We start from the raw sequence: 12,753 nt of genomic DNA, 5'->3' as shown, positions 1-12,753 counted from the left end.
TTCTTAGATTAATGACGTCAATAAGGACGACGAAGAAAGTCGAATGGCTGAAACGTTTAAATAATTTCAAGTAGCTGTAAGGCAATATTGCGTGCATAACGTTCGGCAGTTCCTGAGTGAGCCTCCCCCTCACGCCCCTCTCCCCACGTTGTGAATCCTCGCCTAGGCCCGTGCTCCCTCAGAAAGCCATCACGGGAACTCGACGTCACCGGCCAAAAGCCGGTGGCGGAAAGGACGACGTTTATAAGACCGGAATTTCCTCTTTTTTTTTTAAGACGCATGCGCCTGACCACATAGCGGTTCGCCCGGCGGCGCCGGTTATCAAGGGAGCCTCGAGCGCAAGCGCAGTGCTAAGTAGCGGTTGATTTGGGGGCGTGGCGAGAGGGAGGGAGAAAGAAACGAAGGGGGGAATCGGCCGAGTTTTCCTGTTTGGAGCGTCGGCCGATCGGCGAGAGAGGAAGGAAGTCTTGCAGGTGGCGCCATGGCGACCACCGTTAGTACCCAGCGGGGCTCGGTGAGTCGTCTTCGCTTGAAGACCCGAGGACTTTCCATTTCTTCGCTCCTCTTTAACCTCCAGAGGGGAAATGGGGAGGGGGGATTTCTTGGGAATGTGTCCGGAGGGTTCCGCAGTGGTCTGTCCAGTCCTCTCCTCTTTCCTGGCACATTGGCTTACCGCTTAGGCGCCGGTTGACAGCCTGGTTGCCCGTAAAGGCGGACGGGCAGCTCCACCCAGGCCGTGATGGTCTTGTGAACGGTAGGTGGAGTCAGAGGTCACCCTGGCTAGAGTCACTTCCAGAGACAAAATTCATCTGGCCCGGAGGGCGAGGAAAACCTCAGGGGGAAAAAAGCTTGCGTGGGGGACCTTCGTGACATGAAAAGCTCCTCAAATTAAAACCAGCCTAACTTTTCGGGCTTTTTCAAGCTGAGATTTTTCTCCGTAGTAAATGATGGTTCCATGAACCTAGAGTTGTTTTTTTAAAAAGGGGAAAAATCCCAAAAGAGAAACCCTTGAAGGATAATATTGTCGCTTTTCTATTCCCTTCACTTACTAAAGCGTCCTTATAGAATTTGGCTGTACTGACTTTTTTTTTTGCTATCGCACTATCTTATTTTTGACTTTGCTAATAAAGTAGCTTGTTTCAGTTATTTCTGCTTAGTCAGAAGCATGTCGGTTCATCTAAGACAATACAACTCACATGGAAAGGTTACCTTTTCAAACATTTGGGGTGGGAAGGGTTTTTTTTTTTTGTCCAAGAGTTGGATATATAATTTTATATCTTTGCCATTTACTAATGATTAATTTATGTGTTGGCTTTATTTTGAGATTGAATTGCTCAACATATTGTATGCTTCTTTAAAAAGATGTATTGGAAGATTGTAGAATAGATAAAGCAATCCATCTAATTGAAATGGCAGTGATTATTAGAAGTCAGCATGAATTTGTTAAGAACAAATGGAAATTTATTTATATTTTTATATATGTATATAAGTTTATTTTTCTGAGGTTTTCGCGGGTGTTAGTATGTAGGTCTCTAGTTGTTTGGGTTTTCTCCCGCGTAGAATTGGAGATGTCTTGCAAGACATCTCCAATTCTACGCGGGAGAAAACCCAAATAACTAGAGACATATATATATATATATATATATATATATATATATATATATATATATATATATATATATATATATATATATATATATATATATATATATATATATATATATTGTGGTAATGTTAATTTTGACTTGAACAATTAATATAAAACTATTATTTGATAATGATAAAATTGTCCATTAAACGTTGTTTAGTAAATATTGAATTGGGAGTGATATGTCCCGTAAGTGCATCCATATTAGGTAGTTGCAACATGTTTTCATCAACTCAAGTTTTAAGATTTTACTTGGGTTGAAAAGATGGTGACAATACTTAGTAGGTTTGTAAATGACCCATACCTAGGTAAGTTATCTAATACAATATTTTTCATCCTAGATAACTAGGTGGACCCAGAATTTCTCATCCAGCATACTGGAAGTTAAAGTCTACATGTCTTAAATTTAATAAGGTTGAGAAACAGTTCTAAAGGATAGAATTTAAAAGTGAAGAAGATATTGCTGATGGAGAATGAGTTAATGGCTAAAATAATTTTGATTGAGACAAATGTAAATAGCATAATATTTCTTCTGCTTGTATTTACTTTTTTTTCAATGTACTATCACCAAGCTGTTGATCCCTTTTCCTATACCTGCTTGGCAATAGTGTATTCAAAAAAAGGAAATGCAAATGTTGGCTGCATCAACCAATGTACAGTTTCCAAATCTCAAGGAATGTCTATGGAGATTCTCAGTCATTCAGGTCAGGGTAGTCTCAAAGGTGCTTTTTCAAGAGGCAACTGGACTTTCTTGTTTCTTGCCACATTTTGAACAGAGAAGACCACTGGTTTGAAAAAGGGGTCAAAGTGGCCATCTATGTCAAAATTGAACAGCGCTCCCTCATCAGAGGAGGAGGGATACAACATCATCTAGATAGATGATACAACATCATCTATTTCCAATCTACAACACAGTCTTTCAACAGATTCAAGAAGGCTTCACACCCATTTGCACCACTCAGGTGACCATGAGGACACAGGTTTACCTTACATGACCTTACCGACTACTGAAAAAATGCAAATATCCAACTGTCTGCCAGGAGTATAAATCCTTCCATTTCCCACCATCCAGACAGAGCTAAAGAAGCTTCTTGGATGAGAAGCGAAATGTTTCCAAAGAAAAAAAAACAAGAAAGTCTGGTTGTCTCTTGAAAAAGCACTTTTGGGACAAGCTCAAGGAATGTTACAATCACAAGAATTTATTGTCTGGACCTTTCCTTAGGTCCAGTTTTATGTACTACATTTTAGAAAGGATTCACACAGACTGGAACAATTTAAAGAACAACCAGAATGATAATCGGAGGATTGGAAACTAAGTCTTATGAGAACAAAGAGAGAGCAAACTCAGTATGTTTAGCCTTGAAAAAAGATAACTGAAGGAGCATATTGTAGTATTCAGGCCATCTGAAGAGATATGTCACTTTGAAAAAGATGAAAACCTTACTCCCTTACACAGCTGGAGGCAAAATAATGATCTTAAGTTATAGAAAGATATATTTCAGTTAAATGTTAAAAAAATAGTCAGCAGTCTGACAGTGGCATCAATTAACCAGAACCATGGTGGCTTCATTGAATGTGTTTAAGTAGAAACCGAACTGATACCTTTCTAATCATATATTAATGTATAAAGTTTATTTCATAAAAATAGAAAGAGGTTAGGATCTCGGAACACTCACATTCCTCGATTTTTTTGTTTTATAAAAGGGATTAAAGTATTTTAAACTTTGAAAAATTAGGATTTTTTAATCTTCTGTCCTGTTCCCATTGGAAGTACCGTAATGATGAAAGCCGATTTGCTGGTAGCTATTTCAATCTTTGACTTCAATTTGTCTGCAAGAGAACCAAAATGAACTAAATTTAGCAAATCATAGCCCATAGATAAACTCACAAATACTAAACAGGATAGCCATATACCAGATATTAGTACTATAAACAAATAAAATATGTTTCTTGTTTGGGACCAATTGGGAGAAATGAATTTGGCCGTCTGCATTTTAATTTTAAAAATGTGTTGATACAAAGTTGACCATGCCATCTTCATGTATTTTGGTCCTTGATAATGCTCATGTCTGACTGCATTTTTATTTTGTATTTAATATATTCAAGAAGAAAAATGTATTGTGTGTTCCTTATGACAGAGGTCCCCAACCTCTGCCATAAGCCCAACCTATGGATTACGGCCCACTAGTGAGCTGTGAGCAGTTTGCAACAGGGCCATGGAAACAGCGGGTGAGCATGGGCACGTGTTCTCCATTCACACAAATGCCCATGTGTGCTTGCCAACCACTTGCTGGTAACCATCTGCTCTGCCCCCGCCTCCTCCAGTTCGCAGAGCCGGAAAGGTTGGGGAACTCTGCCTTATAATACTGTGTTAGGCTTCTCAAATAATTAGCTGTGGAGGTATGCAATAAATGAACAGCGCAGAATATTGTATTGATTCACATTTTTATTTCCTGTATCTATTCTTCTGCTTTTGGATTTTTGGTTTTGCAATTCGGCTAGTCACTCTCTTAGCCCTAGGAAGAAGACAGTGATTAAACCACTTCTGCAGTTCTTGCCAAGAAAACTAGAGGAACAAGTCCAGACAATTGCCAGGAGTCAGCAGTGACTTGGAGGCGCACGCACACCTACACACACACACACACACACACACACACACACACACAACACACACACACACACACATAGCATTTGTATGTAATGTAACATACAATGTAACATCTGTCTGGATGGTCTCTTGGGATGAGCCAATAGACAGAGAAAGGAAGCAATATGCTTCCTCCTATATTTGGGCATACCAGGGGTTGTGACACTATGTATGTATGTGTGTGTGTGTGTGTGTATGTATATATACATACATATACATATACATATACATATACATATACATATACATATACATATACATATACATATACATATACATATACATATACATATACATATACATATACATATACATATACATATACATATACATATACATATACATATACATATACATATACATATATATATATATATATATATATATATATATGTTTTTTATTTGTGCTGATCCATCTGTCTGGATGGACTCTTGTGACGAGCCTAATGACAGAGAGTGGAAGTGTGACCTTCCTCCCACACTTGGGCATACCAGGGGTTGTGACTTTAAGTATATATATATATATATATATATATACACACACACATATACACATACATATACACACACACACACACACATATATATATATATATATATATATATATATATATATATATATATATATATATATATATATATATATATATATATATATATATATATACATATACATATACATACACACACACACACACACAAATAATATTTAGGGAAATATAAACATCTTCATTTGATTGTTTAAAATACATAAAGATTATGCTTTTGTTTCTTTGAAAATATATAAGAAGTCCTAACAGTGCAGATAGATTTTTTTGTATCTTTATGTTTCATTCATCAGCTTGTGATTCATATTTTCCAAGAAATAGTGATTCAAATTTGAATAAGATATAGTGGATCATTAAACCTATACATATTGTTCTCTCCTGGTTTCTACACACATTTTATACATCCACACATTTTATGCATTGGTTTCATCAGTGTCATCCATTCCATTGTTTTTAACCTACCGTATTTTTCAGTGTATAAGACACTTTTTCCCCTCAAAAAAGAGGCTGAAAATCTGGGTGCGTTTTATACACTAAATGCAGTATTTTAACCTTGCCCCCGTCACCAAAATGGCCGTGCATAACCTTTAGGAGGCTTTCAGAGAGCTCTTGGGGGCTGTGGAGGGCAGAAATGAGCAAACAATGGGCTGATTTTTTGCTCAATTTTGCCCAGCCCCCAGGAGCACTCTATAAGCCTCCTAAAGGCTATCCAGGCCCTTTTTTGGGACAAAAAATGGGCCTTTTTTGCTCATTTTTGCCCCCTTCCCCGGAGCACCCTACAAGCCTCTTAAAAGCTAGCCATGCCCTTTTTTGATACAAATGGGCCCATTTTCACAAAAAATGGGCCGTTTTTAGGAGGTTTGCAGAGTGCAAAAACTTTTTTTAATTTGCCTCTTCAAAACCTTGGGGCATCTTATACTCCGAAAAATATGGTATTCACTATTTTATTATATATTTACAAATTAATTCTTGCCCATCTACCCAAGAAGCTCTGGGCAGCAATTCACCATTCATTGACTTTCTCTCTTATTTTACCACATACAGTTCTACATTCAGCTTTTAGGTTTTGTGAGACACATCCACCTCACTTCAGTAGAACTAAGCATACTGTTATGTACAAAAGTTTTCTTAGTTTGATATTCATTCTTCAACACAGTCTACATTCTTTTCATTATCTTTTTCCTAACATTTGCACAGCTTAATTTTTTTAAAATCCATTTTTCTATTTTCCCCATTTGAATGTTCTGCTGAGGCACATAAATAATGTCTGTTCCACTTATTTGCCAGTATTTAACTTGCAGATGCTCATTCCACTTTATAAAACAGAACTACTGTTGGCTTTTATAAATACTTTTCCATAGCCATTCCTCTTGTGCAATAAGATTTAACAATCAGTGCACATCATTATCAGCCTCAGAGTTGGTTCCCTGAAGATTCAAACAGACTTATGTGAACAACCAACTACAAACTTGTCTGTTACGGATAAAGACACTGACCTCCTCACCGGTTTATAGAAAAACTGTGGAAAAAAGAATCAGAAACTAATGTAGATGGAGATATATTGGATCTAAACTGAAAATAATACAGTTGCTGAAATTCTTATGCCCATACCTTTTTCATCTTGGTATATTTTGTAAAGGGAACTCTTAAGAATTGTGCTCAGAAAAGAACTACTTTCTGTTTTGGCAGCTGTCAAAGAACATGGCATTTAGCTAACAACATGACATAATTGTCATGCCTACATCTACATCCTTAACCACCACAGTTCCAATGTTACCAGGAGCATTCCTTACATGAATATATACCCATGAATGTGTTAATCAGCTGAGGGGCATCACTTATCCTTGTCTTACTCCAGGTTTAATATTGAACCATTTGTAAGGATTCCATTCTCACATAGATGTTACTTCTATTGTGTATATGACTTCCCACAACTAACTTCCTTCAATCTTGCCTCGGGATAAGTCATTATATAATTCATTTAATTAGGTTTTTTTTTGCTTCCTCATTTTTTTTGCTTCTCCATATTTATACTTTTTTCACTGATTATTGAACAACAAAAATCATTGCTTTTCCCCCCAATTTTTGCTCATTGTCATTCCCCCAACCTTTCTGGCTTTATGAACTGGAGTGGGTGGGTGGGTGAAGAAGGGATGGTTTCACATCACGCAAGCGTGTGCATGCAGCTCCATTTGCACGAATGGTGGGCATGTGTGCCTGCCGCTCACACAAGTGGAGTGCATGCACATATGCTTGCCCACCACTTGCACAAGTGGGTATGCGCCCGCTGCTTCCACAGCCCAATTCCAAATGGCTCAGAGCCCAGTAGTGGGATGCAGCCCAGGAGTTGAAGACCCCTGGTTTAAGTGACCCAGTCACAAGTCAAGAACTACCTATATAGAGGAACAAGAAAAATAATTACATTCTTCCTCTTTATTTATTTATTTTATTTATTTCATCAAGCATGAATTAGATAACAGATATAACTATAAACATGATTATGAATACATAAAATGAATTTGAATACAAGGAAATATTAGGAGAGGGATGGTAGGCACACTGGTGCACTTATGCACGCCCCTTAAAGACCTCTTAGGAATGGGGTAAGGTCGACAATAGACAGTCTAAGGCTAATTTTGACTTATTAGTCAAAGATGCATTTTCCCCCCAGAGGAATGCTACTTGCTCAGTTGTTCCATAATCACCAGATCTGTATTTTAATATAAAACACCCAAGCCTGCAACTGACTATTTTCAGTAGTTTTCATAACTTCTTATTCATACTTTTTTTCTCTGCCATTAGCATTTATGACATTGTTTTGGCAAGTGAATAAATAATCAAATTTTGCAACTCCATATAATCATTCTAAATAACTTACCAATCTGACTTGTTAGGTCTATGGATAATTTAAAGATACATTTTATCTGTTTTTTTTTAAATGAACAGAAGTTGAGGTTTGTGGCTTCATTGATAATCAAAGATGACATGATATACTATAACATTACATTTATTATAGATAAAGCAATGTAGTGGAAATACAAAGTTACCCAATTCTAATTCAAAGGAAAAGGAAATATCTTTCATGGAAGAAAGATCTAAACTATTTTTACATTATAGTAGCAACTGTGAAAATAATTTCAATATTTATACTCTCAGATGTAAAACCTCTGAAGTCTAGATATTAACTTTAGATGAGAATAGATTTTTTTTTCTTTTAGTAATCCTGGATAAATGCATACTATAATAGAGTATTGGAATATTTTATTTGTTCCAATTATCCTCTTCTTCATTGAGGCTTTAGTTGTAGAGTATGAGGAATGTGGGTAATGGTAATAAGGGGTGTGCTGTGAATGATTAGCACATGAAAATAATGGGTATAGTAAGAATCATAGAGAACTATTAAATTGAATATAGAAATCGATACAGCAGTTTATTCCCCCAAAAATATTTTAGCACAGATATACGTAACTTGTAGCCTATGGAATATTCTGAGACCTAGCTCCAAATTTTGTAGTGGCAGTTAATATATACGGCTAGGAAGGGCAGCTAAGCTCCCATTTTAAGAGGATAATATTCGTTTGAATGACATACCTAGTACGTGAAATTTGACAATTGGAGGATGTAAATGGATTCTTTATGCCATTATATGGCTAAAAGACTAATATTAAAGCATTGGAAAGATAAATATATGGCTTCATTCAATTCTGAACTGATTACACTTGCTACTATGAGCGGAATGCCTATAGGTGTAAACTCTGTATGGACAAGTATAATGAAATATAGAACTCATTTATACACAATACAATAAGTTTTTAAAAAGCACAATAGCTTTATGCATATGTTGGAAAAACACACACACACACATACATTGTAACTTTACTGTTGACACAACATACATTTTATAATTTGTATTTTTCACTTTTTCAAACAAACCGGTTATGTATTTTTTGGCAATGTAGGTATCTGTGTTTTGTTCGTTCTTGTTTTCTTTTTCTACTACTTTTTGAAATAAAATAAATTATTTACAAATGAAGGCAAATATATGTGTCCCAGGATAATAACGTGAAATCAAATTTGGGTCAGTCATCTTTATTTCCTTCAACTGAATTGAAATTCTTCTTTGTTCTTGAGAATATTTTGGTATGGGGTAAGCAAGTGAAAATAAGAGCAGGTAATATTTGTGTTGCTATTAAAAGTTGTGCTAATGCTTTAGAATTTGTAAGATGGATACCAAAGAATGAGAATACTAAGAGAGACACCAGGATAGTACTAAATTTTGAAAAATATTTATTAAGAAATTGTCCCTGAATATACTTATAGTATCAGAAGGAACCAATCTCAAATAGTTGTATGAGTCCAAGAGGCACGGAGAATTTCTAGAAATTGACTCATGAGGAACTTGGGTACAAGAGCTAATTTTATAGCCCTTTTTACCCAATCTTCCACTGTTTGGAATGTTCATCCTGGTGCTAGGATAAGTAGTAAGAAGGAAATAATGTTTGTATTTACATTGAGGAAGGAATTACAAGAGAGTGAGCAGGCACATGGTTGGAAATACACAAAATAAATCCATGCTGGCTGATTCCCTAGCACTCTTGAGCTGTCAGCCAGAGGACTAATCAACTAATTAAGATCATAGAGCTGAGCTTGTTAACTTGCAATTACTACTTTTTAGGGATGAGCTGTGCTGCAGAGAAAAGCAGCTCAGGAAGAGATGGCTTGTTTAAGCAATCTTTCCATTCTGAGGTGAGGAGGGGAAAACAGGTCAGTACATGGGGCAATGCAATACTGTAATGGCAAGCACATGGTTAAGAAAGAGACATTAGAAATGTTGTAAATTTATGCATTGGTTGCAAGTAACTTCCTCACAGTCATAATTGTGAGCAGGCCTCTATTGAAGCAATTGCTAAACAGACGACGTATATTGATTAAGATAGTAGTTAGTATTCTGTTGTGCAGTATGCTTACTTATATATTAAATTGTTCTAAAATAAAACAAGGTAGAATTATTCTCCTATGTTAAAGATCTGGCCCATATGGTATGCATGAAATGCAAAGAATAGTTAGAAGCAGAAAAGAATGGAATATCGGAAATAGATATATTTAAAGAAGGCAGTTGGATGGATGAGAGTCCAGAGGGTATTATCTAACTGGGTTATGTGTTTTCCTCCATAGGTATATATTGGTGAACTTCCACAAGATTTCCTTCGTATCACTCCAACGCAGCAGCAACAACAAATCCAATTAGATGCTCAGGCAGCTCAGCAATTACAATATGGAGGAGCTATGGGTACTGTTGGGAGACTGAGTATCACCGTAGTGCAGGTATTTTAAAAAGTACACTTTAAAATATATGTTTCCATGCCAGCCTATAAAATTAAAAGAACATCACTGGCTTCTGGCTACTAATCATTATATATTGTTCTTACAGGGAAAAACAAATTATATACAGTAATAAGCATAAATTATTTTTAGAATTGTATAATGTTGTAGTAGTACAAACTATCTCTAAAATCAGCCTCCACTCTGAGCATATCTTTAGTTAATATGTGGTTTTTTTATTAGGAGGTTTTTAATAATCTTACACCAGGTACATAAGACTTCTCAATGGGGTCCAGGAGGTTACAGATTCATTCCTCCACAAAGGACTGGTCTCAGTTTCATTAATAGAGACTGCTCCTGAGGAGGGAAATGGACCCAGAAGATCTAAATACAGTCCAGTAGTCAACATCAATTTTCTTGGCAAAGTGCCTAAAAACATGGGTATTTGCTTAGATCCAGACATTCTTGGATGAAGAAGATTTTTGCAGGGTTTTATCAATTTGTACTTAGACACTAAAATGCCTTAATTGCTGTTGGATTATTTTTTATTGAAACAGATATGGGGTATAACCCTATTGATTCTTTTGATTTTTAGTACTTTTTGCAGCTTTTGATATTGTCAGCCATGACATCCGTCTACAGAAGTTGTCCAAGTTAAGTGTTGGTAGACCAGTCTTGAAGTAGTTTTGCCCATACTTAGATAGACGTCTCTAAAAGATGGTGATGAGAGATTTCTGCTTGACCCCATCATATTTATGCCATGGGGTGTTGCAAGGTCCCATTTTGTCCTCATGTTCATTGCCTATATGAACAGCTGGAAAAGAATATTGAGAAATTAAGAATAAATGCCCTTTCTAGGCTAACGGCAGTCAGTTCCATTTGTCCTTTACATCAGATTGAGGAGAGGCAGTAGAATGCTGAATTAATTCCTGGCTGCAGTAAACAAGGCCAAAAAGCTGAATTTCAATCTAGATGAGAGAACCCCTCATCTATTTATGTAAATAGCATATAGCTTTAAACTTACCCCTTAAAAGATCAAGGTGGTAACTTGAGATGGGAGTTTGTGGCGTTCCTGAATCCATCTTTGATAGAAGAGATACAAGGTCTTTGTGACATAAAGCATCTTTCTCCAGCTTAGGTTGTACCTCTCCTTGGATGGAGGTAGCCTTGTTTGATAGTCTGATAAATTTTATTTAGATTACAGCAGTATATTATAAATGAAGTTTTCCTTGAAGAAGGTTTGCAAAATTTAGTTAATACAAAATACGTTGGCAAAACTGGAACCGAGTGATATAAACATATACTGCAGCTTCCTTTGCTATCTTCACTAACTCCTACTTCATTTTTAATTCCAGCTCAAGTTTCTGATTTTTACCTATAAATTCCCTCAGGGCTTCGTTCTACATTAACCAAATGTCTCTCTTCCGTGTTTTTGAAAGGATTATTTTAAATTCAGGGTTATTTTTTCTACAGATGAATAGTAAATGAGCTCTGCGGGTGACTATCATGATATTTCAACCTAATTTTAGGAAAAAATAGTGGATATTTTTGAGGAGAAAGTAGTTTTATCATTTTTCTGATAAGATATGTCTTTTGGAATTGTTCGGGGTATAATTTTCTGCTGGCCATTTTGTTCACCCAGGTAATTTCTCTTTATTGTTTGTTTATATTTCTCTGAATTTTGTAATTGGCAGTCACCATATGTAAACATATTTCCCTTTGAAGACAATTGTATATAATCTAGAATGCTATGGAAGAATGGTCTTGATTTTATTTAAGCTTTGTAGAAAATTTTTGGTTGATCTGATTAATATTGCAGTATTTATGTAATTGAGCTTTTACATGGTTGAGAGAATCATTATACATTGGACTGAATTAGAATAGAATAGAATTATGTAGATGTTTTAGCCTGGGAATTTGTATAACAGAAAAAATACCTTAAAATTCATTCCTTTTATGGGTGTTTTTTTTTCTTGTAGGCAAAATTGGCAAAAAACTATGGCATGACACGCATGGATCCATACTGCAGAATACGACTTGGTTATGCTGTCTATGAAACGCCCACTGCTCATAATGGAGCCAAAAATCCTCGATGGAACAAAGTTATTCAGTGCACTGTCCCTCCTGGGGTAGATTCTTTCTATCTTGAGATATTTGATGAGGTAAGATTGAAAAGTGGTGGTGTTTTAACTACTTTCAAATTGCCTTGCCATTCCAGATTGGATCAGAGTACATATGTACATACTTCTATCAAAGTAATTTCTGGTATTTTTCAAGTCATTTGTGAAAAAGTCATATTTGTTGTAGTAAATCAGTGTTGGTTCAGCTGATTTAAAATAGCAGTATTTTGATCAGCAGGTTTAAAGAATTACAATCTATTTGTTTAAGAAGGATAAAAGCTTGTGATAAATGAATGAATTAATGAACTTCTATTGTTTTTAACATGGCCTGGACTGATAAGTTCTTTAAGCCTCTCTACCACCAATTTCTCTCAACTATGCTATTTTTCATATCCATACATGCAACCCTCCCATTTGTGTTGCTTCCATAATTGGTTGGCAGTTAACAGAAGCTTCCATTTCTATACA

At 36.0% G+C, this 12,753-nt stretch overlaps 1 protein-coding gene across 5 annotated transcripts in view; it reads left to right on the top strand.

The window, feature by feature from the left end:
• The first annotated feature begins 330 nt into the window (after positions 1-330).
• TOLLIP (toll interacting protein) overlaps positions 331-12,753 on the top strand; it is a 28,649-nt gene continuing 16,226 nt past the window's right edge. The window contains exons 1-4 of one of the 5 annotated variants that reach the window (XM_087716441.1): positions 333-514; positions 9,519-9,589; positions 10,019-10,168; positions 12,145-12,327. In XM_087716441.1, coding sequence (XP_087572567.1) covers positions 9,521-9,589; positions 10,019-10,168; positions 12,145-12,327 — 402 coding nt within the window. In that variant the 5' untranslated portion in view covers positions 333-514; positions 9,519-9,520. Of the gene's footprint in view, positions 515-9,518; positions 9,608-10,018; positions 10,169-12,144; positions 12,328-12,753 lie in introns of all 5 variants that reach the window. The other 4 variants (XM_087716433.1, XM_087716444.1, XM_087716449.1 and 1 more) reach the window with 4 other exon arrangements.

The sequence above is a fragment of the Thamnophis sirtalis genome, unplaced genomic scaffold (assembly GCF_051295495.1).
Source record: "Thamnophis sirtalis isolate CommonGarterSnake01/CBP01778 unplaced genomic scaffold, rThaSir2_p1.2 scaffold_1, whole genome shotgun sequence".
Lineage (NCBI taxonomy): Eukaryota > Metazoa > Chordata > Lepidosauria > Squamata > Natricidae > Thamnophis > Thamnophis sirtalis.
Note: the sequence above shows the minus strand (reverse complement) of the source record. Positions and strands in the feature narration are given on the sequence as shown.